Source organism: Salvelinus alpinus, chromosome 29, assembly GCF_045679555.1.
Source record: "Salvelinus alpinus chromosome 29, SLU_Salpinus.1, whole genome shotgun sequence".
Classification (NCBI taxonomy): Eukaryota; Metazoa; Chordata; class Actinopteri; order Salmoniformes; family Salmonidae; genus Salvelinus; species Salvelinus alpinus.
Window position 1 is genome coordinate 30206728 of NC_092114.1, and position 15789 is coordinate 30222516.

General features: G+C 41.7%; 1 protein-coding gene across 2 annotated transcripts; it reads left to right on the forward strand.

The window, feature by feature from the left end:
• Nucleotides 1–2846: 2846 nt before the first annotated feature.
• Nucleotides 2847–15665, forward strand: LOC139558412 (protein lin-28 homolog A-like). 2 transcript variants are annotated; one of them, XM_071373523.1, is made up of 4 exons: nt 2847–3072; nt 4395–4570; nt 8131–8309; nt 10810–15665. In XM_071373523.1, exons 1-4 carry the CDS (start codon nt 3063–3065, stop codon nt 11030–11032), a joined length of 588 nt encoding a protein of 195 aa, XP_071229624.1. In that variant the 5' UTR covers nt 2847–3062; the 3' UTR covers nt 11033–15665. The 2 variants fall into 2 exon arrangements, with proteins under 2 accessions (XP_071229624.1, XP_071229623.1); XM_071373522.1 differs by lacking the exon at nt 2847–3072 and adding an exon at nt 3252–3472.
• Nucleotides 15666–15789: the final 124 nt, after the last annotated feature.

Consider the following 15789-nt stretch of genomic DNA (forward strand, 5'->3'; position numbering starts at 1 on the left):
TTGGGTTGTAAATTACAGTATATTCCACTCATTATCTGAGTTTCATTGATACACTGTAAGCTGATGATTTTGTCAAGCAGAGAGAGAGAGGTGATACTGTAGCAGTTACAGTAACAGGTCACATAGAAGAGTTGATCTTGTGCAATGTTGCAAGGGGCAGAACTGGCATAACAGGCTATCCCAATACCTTTTTACTGTAGGCTTCTGCTTTACAGTACATGCCATAATACCCCTATATCTTATGATTTATTCTATGTATGTGCTGTTTACAGGAAGATTACTGAAACGGTAAGACTGACATTTTTCTCAACATGCTCCAAACTTTACATTGGATACAATTTTTTTTTTTTTAATGCTGTAAAATGGTACATACTGCCTAATATAGCCTAATACCTTCTATTCAGCATTTCAAAAATATCAGTTTTGAAAATTGTATCATGCATTTTTTGATATTAGATTACATGAGTTAAAATAACTAAACAGTGAGCCTGTCATTATTTGATGCATTGGTGACTAAAGAAAATGTTCTCATGGTATTTCACAAAAAAACGTTCATATTGCATGAATAACTCGGGGGTGAAAGAAGTGTTTAACTCCAATGAATGCTCAAAGGTTCTGAACATAAGACAAGTGTTATCAGTTATGACCACGTGCATCTGAAAAATTTACCACAGTATTTGAAAAAAGTAGATGTAAAAGACACAATCTTTTCTAACAAAATGTTGTTGTTTTTGTGGGAGGGAAGACTATCTGACAGAGCATCATAGTATGATATATGGATCAAGTATAGATGGATCAGCTTATTGATCAGTGCTCTGTCCCCTGGGGGAGGAAGGTGAGAGGGGAGCTGACAGCTGAAATCATATGGAGCCACTGGGATGTTTTCTCCTTCAACCAACCACAAGGCCCCTAACGTGTGTTTCTCAGGTGAACTACTCAAACAGTTCTTGATATGAAAACATGGATCAGTACACCTCATGCCCCACACAACATACACACAATAAATGAATGAACCCTCGTCAAAAGATAAACACAATATACTCTTGTAGCCTGGTTGTAGATCATCTTACAGATATCTTGCCTGCTGTTAGAGGAATTATGGTCAACACATAGACCCCCCAGCCCTTTCAGTCACTATTACATAACATCTGGTGGTGTGGGTGTATGCATTTGTGTGTTTGCTAGCATGTGTGTGTGTGTGGCAGTTGGGTGGGGGGTTGCAGTGTGTGTGACCAGTGAGCACGTGTCCAGGCATTGTAATTACTAAGCCCCAGTGTATGACACGGGTCACCTTAAGGCCAGCCCTCTTTGTTCTCTGACAGACAGATCCAGGGCCCTTCGTCTCCATGGTGACCCAGAGAAGCCTGCAGTGTAGCAGCAGGCCTGAGAGACAGAGGATTATTAGAGCAGAATATGAATGAAACCAGTCATTTAGCTTTAATTAGCTAACCCCTCTCTCTCTTCATCTCTCTTTCTCTCTTTCTCGCTGTCCCTGGATCCCTCCATCTGCCACTCTCCCTCTTTCTTCTTCTCCCTCTCTCTCTATCACTCTTTCTCTCTCCCCATATCTCTCTCTTTCTCGCTCTCTCTCTCGCTCTCTCTACATATGTCTTCGGTGGGTCATGCTCTAGGATGATTCATGGTTTGGTAAGATGGAGGATCCTATGTCCATCCCAAAATGACTGTCACACGTGGTCTCGTTGGCCCACATGTAAAGAAGAAGGGTAAGGCAGGAGGAGGGTGCAGGTGATGAGGTTCCCTTGTATCAAATGAAGTCTTGTAGCCTATTGAGTTAATGCTGTATAGTCAGTGCTGTAAGGAAAGCCGGATGACCCCTGCACTGTCAATGTCATGACAGTTCCCATTGAAAAGCATAGATGGCTGAGTTAGAGCGCAGATCCGGTAAAGGTGACTCATCGTCGCGGAACCATTGGGTTTCAGAGGCCATAAATAGCTGTGTCAAATCGGTGCAGGGACCGACAAGTTTTACATATAGCCTATAAGTGTAGCCTATAAAGATAGGCCCTCCTCTCACACAGGGCAACACAATCGCTGTTTACGATCACATTCATTATCTGCATCCGTCAGCGATTCTGAGGGAAATCAGTCAATTAAAAGACCTTTCACAGACCGTGCAGCCCCAAGCTAGGACACAATAGTAAACATGGTAAATGATAAGAGCATCCTTCACCGGAGGGTTGTGTGGAACGAATATCTCAAGAGATAGGCGTTTGTTTATTTATTTGTTTACAGCGTGTGGTCGATAGTAGTCCTAAACATGTATGACAGTAGCAAAATATCTTAGCTCAAATTGTTTCAAACGAAATAACGAAGGTGAATGCATGTAGTCATATCCTGGATATTTTTGTAAGATCAGCTACTTTAAATGTTCATGTTTTTTTCCTGCCCCTTGCTGAATGTATTTTTCTGATATCGACCTATATTCTGTTTGGTTTATATATGTATTTCAATGTGGTGTTTGTAGTGTGTTTTGTGTGAATGCAACAAACTTAAACAGAACACAGCTATAGGTTGATTTATGCTTCTGGATTTAGATGTCCTTCGTTTTTAACTTCAAACATGATGGTGTGGAATGTGGAAGAGCAAGGTTTAATTTGAATGGTTTCCGTGAAGCCATCCACCTGAGTGACTGACTATCCGCATATTCAAATGCTCCAGGCGGTGTGGGGGTTGTGGCTCTCTCCTGTCCTGGAAAAGAGTGGGAGTCGCTCAAGGCCCCGCTGCTAACAGCTAGGTGGTCCTTGCCGCTGATTGGTCGCTCTGCGAATTTGGGCCCTATCACGGTGGAATGTCTAATTTATCAGCCAGAAGATCGCAATTGAGCATCACATGGTGGGCTGGACCGAAAAGGTGGGGGTTGATATTAGAGGTATAGGAGAGTCAGAGGGGGCTCGCTCTCCGTATTGTACAAGAGACCAGGAGAAAGAAAATACAATATTTTTCAAAGAGGGATTACTGAAAAACGTGCTTGTTGACGATACAACCAGCGTTTATTGCCTGATTCTTCTGGAGTTGTAGGAGACCCAGGAACCCCCCAAACCATGGCAGAAGGTACAGGCAATTGTTCTAATGGTTCCAAAGGTTCTTTGAAGATCTTTGGGGGGGATTCGATGGAAAGATCTCTATATGAGAAGAGACAAAAAGAGGGTGGGTTGGGTTTCATTGCATTGTCTTTCAGATTTGGGGATTCTTTTGAGAAATGCTTCCCAGCCGTCTTACACCACTGGTTGTCAGGGCGAAAGTATCTCCAACCCTCTTTGTTTGTCTCCACTGCTGACCCGTTCCTCTTCTGCGTCTTTGTTAAACCGTATGCGGGAAAGTGTTGTTGTGTAGAGTGGAGAAGGGTTGGAGGTGGACAGGGCAGGGGGATTTGGGAGAGGAGGACACGGTAACCTGGATTAAAATATACACGGGAAAGGGATGGGCTCTTATTCCGAACAACAGTTTACAGGTATATCTGTCATCAGTGTTCAAATTAGGAACATTCTCCGAAACACTTTTGCCTGAGAATGTTGTTGTAATTATTTGTTCTTCGATTTGGAACCTACTATCTCTTTCCACGGAAGAATGGTTTTCAGTGCTTGCGTTGAAGTTTTGGGATAAATTATGACTATAGGTGATGCCTTTGGCTTTATACTTTTCATTGGTAACTGAATATTCAAGATGAATATTTTCTATATTATTTTCTTCAAATATCCAAAGATATTGTGTTCTCGGTTCTCGTGGCTCTTCATGGGATGAAACTTTTATTTAGGCTACATTATCAGAGTCAATCCCTTACGTGCTTGGGAATCATTTAGGCCTGTACCGTGTAAATCAACAAGTTACAATCTGTATTATTATAATGATTGAAAAGTTTATATTTATTCAATTGATACATTTTGATGAGATTATTTCGATTAACCTATATTCATTACGCATATTATTATTTATAATTATATATTATTTATTTATAATAATGCATAATTATTATCGTCTTGTTACGTATAATAATTATTAGGTCTATTATTATTATCACTATTAGCGTATACGTTTCCATTTCGAAACAACTTGAAAAAGAGACCGTCTAATATTCCAGCTTTTCAAAATAAAAAAGTGTATATCGTATGGATAATATATCGACATTGTTTTGAATATCAGCCAGTGTTTACACCCATGTGTTCATAGCTTGCTGCGCTGCTCTCTAGCTCTATCCCATTTCGCAACCCATTAAATGCCTTCTTCAAGTCGAACCAAAGAACCGATTCTGAAAAACTTCAGTGTAAGAGCCGGCCCAACTCGTTTTCCTGCCAGGATTGTTGACAAGATATGCCATATTTCGAACATCTATATTTTTTTTAACTGACTGAGTGACATTATTTTTCTCTCGAAAGGGGGCTGTGCAAAGAACGAAGAGGAGGAAGCCACTGGCTCGGAGGAGGATCTGGGTTCGTCTCGTGGCAGCGGCGTGTGTAAATGGTTCAACGTCCGGATGGGTTTCGGGTTCCTGTCCATGAACAACAGAGATGGGACACCGCTCGAGGAGACTGTCGATGTATTCGTTCATCAGGTGAGCTCCATTGTGGGTCTGGGACTCGAAGAATGTGGTGTTGATGTTCATCAAGGCCTGGCTCGAGCTCGAACCAGGTCCGAATGCCCCCGTGTATGTCTTAAACTTATCAACAATGTAAATATCCCACTTTTGTGAGGTTTTCGTTAAGGTAGGTCATTATTCGTTTCCCTCCGTGATTTAGCATTTTCAGCATTTTAATTTATGATTAGAGATTGATCGACCATGCAAATATATAGGCCTATCTATCATTGTTTATAGTGCTTGAAAAATCACTTTCCTGCACTCATTCAAAACGAATTCATAGTTTACATGTTTTCATAGCTTATATGTTGGGCAAGAGGCAATAGGGCTTTTAATTTCTTTTAAACATTTGACAACATTATCTTGAAATAGTCAGCTGATTCAAGTTTGAGCCTTTACTAAAATAGGTAGGCCTATTTTTCAGCAGTGCATGTGGTTAATAATGTTATTTTTACAGACTAAAAAACTCTTATTAGGCCTACATTAGTTTATTACTCAGTTCTAACTTATTATGTAGCTAATATTACCAAATCAAAACCAGCATGATAAATAAAGTCAAGTAGTTTAAAAAACAAAAAACCAGATGTTGTTGATCCTGTGTTCAGATGATATTTCACAACTGGACTCCGAGGCCCATCATCTTTCTAGCCTGCATGATGGCAGCTGAAATCAGTGTCAAATAAGAAGCTTAATGTTGTTGTCAAGAAACGACATCATGTGAAATAACTTCTCTAAAGGAAGATATAAGACAAAGGTGCTTGGTTTAATCAATCAGTTGTTGAATCTGATTAGGTTTCTGATTAGGTGTTGCAAGGTTATGGTAGCCTTTAGGGACATGATTATCATATTGCCCTAAAACTAGCTAATGAATTACAGACAAAAATCGTACTTTTTCATAATAATAGATTGTTTGCATTTGTTATTTCAATAAACCTACCAGAAAATGACAATGAGAATATTGGTTTCGAAATAACAAAGAACGGGTTCAATATAAAACAAAATATTGACAATTTTTTTGTTTTCCCAAAACGTTTCAAAGGCTGATAATGAATGACAGTCAATCCTGGGGGAATACGTGTTATCTAAAATTTCGTAATTAGTCAAACAGGAGGGGGAATCTAGTTGTTGTTTCAAATGGAATGGAATGCGAAGGATCCCAACGGACAACCTAATGAATCCATGGTTGTTTCATCAAATTAACCTGGAGATTATCAACAGGGCTGAGTACCATAACGGCCGAGAATCTTCCCTTCTCCTCCGTCCTTCCTGAGTTAAGGTAGATGTCTGAGGGACTTCAAGGTAGAGTTGGGCCATGACATTTAAAACATGCTAAACGAGGGAGATTGATTTACATAGGGATTTGGTCCAAAAGTGCTAATATTAGCAATTGCATTTAGAAGGAGTAGACAGGGAGACAGGGGTTAGTCTAAACAGAGATAACAAGGCTCGTTCCTCTCAATCCCCATCCAACCCTGCTTCCTGTTATAAAGGCCTTCAAACATCAGGGGACTTGGCCTCTCGTGTGGCAGCCCACCCACCCCAGACTAGCCATACCCTGACTCCCACCCACACAGCCCCTCTACCCGTAGCCCCAACCCATCCACCCTCCCCAGCCATCCACCCCCAGTCCTCCGCCCTCTGTAAAACAGGGGGGGACCAAAGTCCTAACCTCAAATTTCTCTGCTACATGTTACCGTAAATTGCTTAATCGAAAGGAAGAAAATTAGTGATTCACCTATAAAAAAAATCTCAAACTCCCACATTACCCTGCTCCTAATCCATCTCTGCCCTTATAGGGGCCTGTAGGCACTGCTGGACAATGACTGCTGTTGTCAATGTAACAGAGAGGAAATCCTGCTGGCTGTGATCTTGTACTAATCTGTGAATGATCTGGCTAATCTGTGAATGAAGAGTGTGTGGTGGAGAGGTTGTGTGTGGGGGGAGAGATTAAGAGTGTGTGTGTGTTGGGTTATTATGAGTGTGTGAGTGTGTGGATAAGAGTGTATTTGTGTGTGAGAGAGAATGAGATTGAAAGAAACGGAGAGAGAAAGGGAGAGCTTGAGAGCTGTGTTAATTCACAAGAAAGCAGTGGAGAGAGGGAGACGTGGGTGGGGGTGGGGGGGTGATTGAAGGAGGAGAGGTCAGGGGATAGTTCTGGGCCGTTCAGCTCCTGACGGGGGTTGGTACTGGAGGAAGGAATGCTGAAGGTTGTCAGGCCATCATGACCTGGATTCCTTTCCCACGATGATCACTTCAAACCCCCCAGAAGAGAGATGGGTGTCTGAGTTAAGACGGGTGGCATGCAAGGGCCATAAACTGACCCTCCACATCACAGCCCTCTCACCATCATCATCAAATGCTGCTCCACAACATTTTAAGATTGGCTTGAACAAAACAATTCTATGAGCATAGTATAATGATGAGTGGCACTTTCTGTGTCTCTGGAAGGTCTTGAACAAGGCATGATTCTTCACATTGAGCTCTTTAGATTTATACATTTGGAACACTCATGGTATCAAATTGGTGTCATACCTATCGCTGTTCAGGCAGCTTGGCAAAGCACATGAAGAAGATAGAACTAAGTTGCCACGAAATTCAAGCTTCCTTTTCCAGAGCCCCTGGATCAAGGGTGACAATGGCAAGGAAATGTCTTTCTCAAGATGGACACATATGTTCTTGAAACCATACTTTATGTGCCTTTGGCCAGCTATCCCAAGAATTACCCCCCCCGTCCATTTCCCAGCATCCTTAGCAGTGGTCAGTCTGGGACTTGACCAGATGTAGTTCTTTTGGAGAGTCTATTGGCTGGTGTGTGTGTGTGGTGTTGGAGAGAAAGGGGAGGGGGTTGGAGCTTGGAATGCTGTGACTACCTTGGGGGAGGGGTAACGCTGTCCACACACACACATTCTGAAGGGGGAGGGGTATAGTAAGTAGTCATTGATGTTTTAACAGGGATGTCAATGGGACTGGAATCTGGATTGGCTGAGGGGTTAGCCCCTGAGAGAGAGGGCCTGGATGTTTCCATTGATGTATTGAAACCTATGCAGAATGTTGATGTATGCATGCACAGCCCAATTAAGGAACAGCTCTTAGCTGTAATCACCTCAGAAGACAACATGTGAAGCTGACCAGCTATATGCACAAACAATTATTTCAAGTCTTTTTGTGTCTGCTTCTTGACCAAGCTGGGGAATACATTCACACCGTGTAGGCACAGGAAGGGCACCCTATCTGGCCTCAGAACTGCTCTCCACAGTCCTTCATAGGCTTAGAACCATTTTCATATCTTCTCAACGGTTTCCTGACCTAAGAACCTTTCTCCAACCCTGACCCCTCATTCCCCATTCCCTCACAGAGTAAGCTCCGGCTCTACCCTCACCTAGAACAGTTCTCATGCCGTTCTAAACCATTCCTCTGACCGCACTCATGCTCCCTCTCCCCTATACAAAGCAAACTGGACATAGAGGTCTTCTGGCTTTGGAACAGTTTCCTATCCCTGATCTCTAACCACCTATTCCACCTCTCAACCTACACAGAGCAAGCTGCACATGGAGGGCTACCGCAGCCTGAAGGAGGGCGAGGCGGTGGAGTTTACCTTCAAGAAGTCGTCTAAAGGCCTAGAGTCTGTCACGGTGACGGGGCCAGGGGGAGCACAGTGTGTGGGCAGTGAGAAGAGACCTAAGGGGCAACAGAAACGACGCTCCAAGGGGGACAGGTGAGATTGTTCAATTAACATCTTTAAATGGTGCATAGCCTAACCATGCATCACTTAACATCCCCACTTACTCAAAATAATTCCATGATTCGGAAACACTGTAACACTCTGCTTATAGTATTAAATATGAAGATCGCTGCAATATTAACAACGAGCTTATCTGGCAAGGTTGTTTACAAATAGTCTGAGGGTGTTGAAGTCACTGAAAATATCTGGTATCATAATTATGAAAGTTGGCACGTTTACCGTTTTAGCCACAATGCTGACATCAAACAGACTTATTTATCGTCTTTGGGGGAAATTCAGGACAGAGTTACACACGTATAAATATAACTTTATTCCCTTTTTATGTACTTTTCTCTATGCATATTCTGACATTGAACTTAAGCAGTGCGGGTATATTTATTATATCATACTATTGTATACTATTCTCCATATTATAATTATATTGTAGGCTATACTACTTACCATTAATGATCTGAATGTGGCAACTTTCTGAATGAATAAAAGCAACTTCTTGGGGTTAGTGCGTAAAGGCTCTATTTTTCCATGAAGTAGGACTCATGATTATTCCCTAAACAGAAATCATGTGTAAAATCAGAGTGTTTTTAAATCTACCCATGGGTTCTGAAACTGAGACAAATATGCATATGTTTTCATAGCTATCTCTCTATATTTTTAATGCATTTTCCATAGTCTACATTCAAGTCTTACCTACATACGCTAAGTCTGAATACCAACTACTGAGAAGTGCGTAGGGAAGGCGTGCGTTAAAAAGGCGTACAGTTCCTAGGTCTGAATCGGCACCTATGTGCCTATTGATTCTTATGACATCAAACACCACATAGATGTGAGTGTATCTAACACTGTCTCTGTCTCTCTCGCTGACTCACAATCATAACAGTGGGATTCAGAAGTAAAGAGGGAATAGGGGATGCAGAAAAGGGAAAAGGATCCTATCCATTTAATTGATACCAGATGTAAGTGCCCTGAGAGAGGTCATAGGTCATGGCTGCCATGGCAACAGTGGGTGTGTTGTGTAAATGAGGTGGGGGAAGGCAAAGCCAGAGAGAAAGAGGGGTCAGGGGTTAGAGCTCAGGGTGCAGTGTTGAAACAAAGAGCCCCCTCTGCTCTTCTCTCCCACCCTGGTGCCCACACTGATCAATAACCAACGGCTCCCTAGGAGAGGGTCTGTGTGTTTGTGTATGGTAGGGGGTTGGTACTCAGAGGAAAAGGGCAGAGGACAGAGGACGGAGGGAAGTGGTAGTAAGCTTGGGAAGGTTCTGATGCTCCAGGGCTTCATCTGCATTGGAGTTAATGCAATCACAAAATTCCCCATTGTCATTATAGTCTCAACATCTACTGATTTAAGATTGTGTGACATGTATGTATTAAGGCATTGGTTTTAATGCACTATACAACTCCTAAAATGATCACACGCAAGCATACACCGACACACGCACACACACATACAATCCTGCAGTAAATAAACGATGCATACATAAGAGGCCGTCATTCTATTAACGCAGATACTTTCTCAAGATTGACTTAATCTTATAATATACTGAACAAAAATATAAACGCAACATGTAAAGTGTTGGTCCTATTGTTTCATGAGCTGAAATTAAAGATCCCAGAAATGTTCCAGAGGCACAAAAAGAATGTTTCTCAATTTTTTTTCACAAATGTGTTTATATCCCTGTTAGTGGTCCTTTCTCCTTTGACAACATAATCTATCCACCGGACAGGTGTGGCATATCAAGAAGCGGATTAAACAACATGGCCATTACACAGGTGCACCTTGTGCTGGGGAAAATAAAAGGCTGCTGTTTTGTCACAATATAATGCCACAGATGTCTCAAGTTTTGAGGGAGGGTGCAATTGGCATGCTAACTGCAGGAATGTCCAACAGAGCTGTTGCCAGATAATTTAATGGTAATTTCTCTACCATAAGCCGCCTCCAACGTTGTTTTAGAGAATTTGGTAGTACATCCAACCCGGCACAAATGCAGACCACAAGTAACCACCCAAGCCCAGGACATCCAGGTTCTTCAACTGCGGGATTGTCTGATGAGGGGGAAGGGGGTGCTGAGGAGTATTTCTGTCTGTAATAAAGCCCCTTTGTGGTGAAAAAATCATTCTGATTGGCTGAGCCTGGCTCTCCAGTGGGTGCACCAGGCTCTCCAGTGGGTGGGCCTATGCACTCCCAAGCCCACCCATGACTGCGCCCCTGCCCAGTCATGTGAAATCCATAGATTAGGGCCTAATGAATTTATTTAAATTGACTGATTTCCTTCTATGAACTGTAACTCAGTTCATTGAACTCAGTTCATTGAAATTGTTGCATGTTGCGTTTATATTTTTGTTCAGTGTAGATGAGATCTGAGGAAATTCAGGAATCTGAAACTATATGTGGAAGAACACTGCCCTCTGGTGGAAGAATGTGTTAACTGTCTGAAATCATTGTATTTGTGTGTTCTCCTCTCCCACTCTGTTCTAGATGCTACAACTGTGGAGGACCTGACCACCATGCCAAAGAATGCCAGCTACCTCCTCAGCCCAAGAAGTGCCATTTTTGCCAGAGCATCAGTCACATGGTGGCCAACTGTCCAATCAAAGCACAGCAGTCCTCCCCTGGCGCTCAGGGAACAGCATCATCACTGAGGGACGAGAAAGAGGAGCAGAGCCATGCTCCCTTTCCCCACAGGGAGAGCTATGATTGATCGATTCAGGGATTCAGCCAATCAAAAGGTTTCATTGGAATGCTGCTTTTGGAACTACATCAGGTTGTCTTTATTTATCGCACAAACAGCAAGAAATGTGTACTTTTATTGATGTGATAGTTGAGATTGAGTGTTTTAATTGTATTTTCCCTGTTGCAGCTAAATAAGAGGTAGCCTATGTGGATTTTCCTGGAGACGATTGTGAGTGCTCTGCTCTCTCACTGTATACCATGTTTCCCAAAAAGCTTTTGTTAGAAAAAGGTAAAGGAAATACAATCATACATGTGAATGTACAGATATAGGTGTCTTGACTCTAAGACTGTTTCATGGACAAAAAGGAGTGTGTCTTTCTGCTTATTGAAATCTTCAGGTATTATAAGTCGTTGTGCATTTCTACGGCCAAGTGAATGTTTTAACCCTTTCTGCTGTATGAATGTTGGTACACCATGGTTGCCGATTGGACTGTGTACAATACAGCTTGTCATAAGTGCCATAGCCTGTTCATTTGTCTCATGGGTGGTTGGATGTGGCCCCCTCCCTTGCATGTTACAAAGCCTTGACTCAAGGCTAAATGCGAGGATAGCGTTGATTGTATGTCTGTCTGTCTGTCTGTCCCACAGTTTTTACTATGGATGTAAACATGGCTTTCTAACATATTCTACATATCAGGGGTGTTCTCATACACGGCCCAAATACATTACTTGTTTCTCATTGTCTCGTTGTACTTGAAAACTATTTAGAAAGGCAAAGGTATTACATGTTCTTTCTTGGATGGACCTGAGCGTTATTTTTTTTCTTTAAGGACATATTTTCATGATTGAGTGCTATGATAAAGGGACTCAAGTGTTGAATAAGATGGTTATAGGTTTAGTATTTACTCCTCTTTTACAGGAGTGGATGGAATACTTTACACCACTTAAATGTATATAGATATGATCTTTTTTATATTTATTATTTATTCATTGTCACTCTCTACCTACCTTTCTAATAGATAAAGTATCACAATTTGTAGCTCAATTCTATTTAAACAGCAACCGGCTTTGGTTCTAGCCTCTTGATAGATTCATGGCCGTATTAAGCAAACAATTATGCTTTACTTTTTACTTTCTCTTTCAATGGGCTTCATTTTCAGTTGACTTCATAATATACATTATATATACAAAAGTATGTGGACACACTTTCAAATGAGTGGATTCGGCTATTTCAGCCACACCCGTTGCTGACAGGTGTATAAAATTGAGTACAGTCATGCAATCTCCATAGACAAATATTAGCACTAGAATGGCCTTACTGAAGAGCTCAGTGACTTTCAACGTGGCACCATCATAGTATGCCACCTTTCCAACAAGTCAGTTCATCAAATTTCTGCCCTGCTAGAGCTGCCCCGGGTCAAATGTAAGTGCTGTTATTGTGAAGTGGAAACGTCTAGGAGAAACAACGGCTCAGCTGCAAAGTGGTAGGCCACACAAGCTCACAGAACGGGACCGATGAGGGCTGAAGCGTGTAGCGCGTAAATATCACCTGTCCTCGGTTGCAACACTTACTACCGAGTTCCAAACTGCCTCTGGAAGCAACGTCAGCACATTAACTGTTCGTCGGGAGCGTCATGAAAAGGGTTTCCATGGCCGAGCAGCCAAACACAAGCCTAAGATCACCATGTGCAATGCCAATCGTCGGCTGGAGTGGTGTAAAGCTTGCCACCATTGGACTCTGGAGCAGTGGAAAGGCATTCTCTGGAGTGATGAATCACGCTTCACCATCTGGCAGTCCGACGGACTAATCTGGATTTAGCGGATGCCAGGAGAACGCTACCTGCCCCAATGCGTAGTGCCAACTGTAAAGTTTGGTGGAGGATAAATAATGGTCTGGGGCAGTTTTTCATGGTTCGGGCGACTTTGTTCCAGTGAAGGGAAATCTTAATGATACAGTACAGCATACAATAACATTCTAGACGATTCTGTGCTTCCAACTTTGTGGCAACAGTTTGGGGAAGGCCCTTTCCTGTTTCTGCATAACAATGCCCCCATGCACAAAGTGAAGTCCATACAGAAATGGTTGGTTGAGATCGGTGGAATAACTTGACTGGCATGCAAGAACTCTGACCTCAACTCCATTGAACACCTTTGGGAGGAATTGGAACACCGACTGCGAGCCAGGCCTAATCGCCTAACATCAGTGCCTAACCTCACTAATACTCTTGTGGCTGAATGGAAGCAAGTCCCTGCAGCAATGTTCCGACATCTAGTGGGATGCCTTCCCAGAAGAGTGGAGGCTGTTATAGCAGCAAAGGGGGGACCAACTCCATATTAATGCCCATGATTTTAGAATGGGGTGTTCGACGAGCAGGTGTCCACATATTTTTGGTCATGTAGTGTATTGTGCTTAAACCAATGCAACAATATTCTGCGCTAATCATGTGTAGGAGTATGGGTATTTCTTAAAGATATTTAATTGCTCATTGATTGTTATGATTGCAGCCAGGCTTTCATTTCTCTGAAATCCTCATGTTAAAGAGGAGCTACTTTGGAAGGAGTAGTACAGTGTTTTATGTGTGTACCTATAGCCTATAGGCTGGGTTGCCAGAAAATCCATGCAGAACATTGATTGCCAAAAGGGCAATGCACTATTTACACGTTGCTATGACGTTACTGTAGTACAGCTAGCTATATTGAATGTTATATTCTAGTTTTGCTCTCTTTTTCTGACTTAATTGGTGATCAAGTTGTAAGACAGCATAGGTAATAGAGTAGCATGATATTTCCTTAGACACCCTAAGTTACTTCTCTGGTCTCTCTCTAGAAGTGGCACACAACCAATCTGAAGCAGCAAACCATCGACCTCGCCGCTTTTTGTGGTTATTGTACATATTCAGCTTCGTCACGATATTAATATAATGTTGTTTATTTCCGTTGTTACTTTGCATGGTAGTCAGTCAGTAGTTAGAGTAGAGTAGACTCACCTCTCCATATAGGGACTACACAATGGGCCCCTTTTGTAGACAAAGCATTTTGATGACCAGGGGTGGACTGACCATCTGGCATTTCGGGCAAAGTGGGCCTGTCTTACTTTTTTTCCCCGCAAATTTATCATTATCTGGCTAATAATGGAGGCCTTTAGGGAAAAAATTGTTCGGGGTGTGGGGGTTCAAGAAAAAAAATGGTCCGGTGTGTTAGAAATGACATAGGGCGATTTCTGGTCGAGGCTGCCCTTGTTGATGTCCTTTCAAGAGCTTATGTTGACATTTGCCACTTGATGTCACACACAGTCATACCCGTTTGAGCCTAGTATTTTGTCACTTCATGTATTTAGGCTGTAACATAATCCTTCATTTCCAGAGTCCAGACAATGCGCCTATTCTTTTTATTTCATTTAGGGTAGGTGGGAGTTTTTTTATAAAATATTTCTTACTGTATGAGAACAAGACAGAAATGCCTTGTCAAGAATCTATACAAGTCTACCTCAGGATGTTTTTGAAAATGGACAATGACCGAGTTAAAAAAAAATCAAGATCGATTTGTCCATTAATTTTGTGAGATTTTTTGTGTGAATGATTTTTTTGTTTCAGTTTGCAATGTAATGTTTTCCTCACATAGAAATGCTGTTGAATTACTGTTGACTGTTATTCTTTTTTTGTGATTATACATTGTCTGCATCAATACATCAGACATGTTGGTATTATTCTATGCATTGATATTGTCTATGCTTAATTTGAACTGAAATAGGTGCCGGTACTCATGTTGGGTGCCGGTACTGTTTATATTTAGGTTCAGGAGCTCCACAATACTTTTGAGCTAATATTCTATAAGAGGAACAGGAGCTCAAGCAGTAGAACATTTGAGGTGCTGGTACTGAGCTCCGGTGAATTTCTGTATAACATGATAATACTGAACCTGAACTCAAAGCAGGAGGGGTATATTACTCTGTATGTAGGTACAACAGCGCCTCTTGAACAAATCACCTTATCTATACTTACCAGGACAGGCAAACACCCTAACAACTTCAAGCAACCTCAATAAACCTCTGATATCTCTGTTGTGTTTCTGAAGGCGTCTACTAGGTCTACTTAAATACTAAAGTGTCAAATATAATCATATTCATTATAGGCTGTTGGAAAAATACCAGGACTTACTGTCAGAAATGCATTTGTTTAATTTTGTTTAAAATCTACCTCTGATCTTTTGATACACTGTATTATGGACAAAAATGCATGCTTGCTTTTGCATATGTTTCTGTCATATGAGTTGAAAGTATGGTTAAAAATATTCACAATCATTCCCCACAAAATTAATACCCAATACCCATTTTCCTCATACCATATATCCTTTCTGGTCACTATCTCAATTAGGCCTATATGTCAGTATTCAATGTATAGGGGTTATAAATGAAGCACAAAACAAACAATAGGCCTGATATTGTGTGTTACTTGATTTCTCTGCTTTGCTGTTTATTAGACCAAAGAATGTAGCTATGTTGACTGTTATCACCAACCACAGAATGTGATACAGTAGGCCTATAGCTCACTTTGACAAATCATGTACCAAGCTTTATTGCCAACTGAGTTGCGAACAACGCATAGTAGTGTTGACATGTGCATCATTGACTCACCTGTTAATAAACAAATGTCAATATGATACACTGCTGGTGAGGCTGTCTCTTTTTAGGCTACAGTTCCTGACAAACTGAACATGTGACAAACTGAACATGATACATCCAGGCTCTATCACATCCGGCTGTGATTGGGAGTCCCATAGGGCGGC

Excerpts from the sequence above, each read along its gene's own strand:
- LOC139558412 (XM_071373522.1), top strand. The coding sequence starts at position 3,442 with ATGGGCTCTTATTCCGAACAACAGTTTACAG. Across the intron at positions 3,473-4,394 it reads TTCCGAACAACAGTTTACAG|GGGGCTGTGCAAAGAACGAA; the intron begins GTATATCTGTCA and ends TTCTCTCGAAAG. Across the intron at positions 4,571-8,130 it reads TCGATGTATTCGTTCATCAG|AGCAAGCTGCACATGGAGGG; the intron begins GTGAGCTCCATT and ends CAACCTACACAG.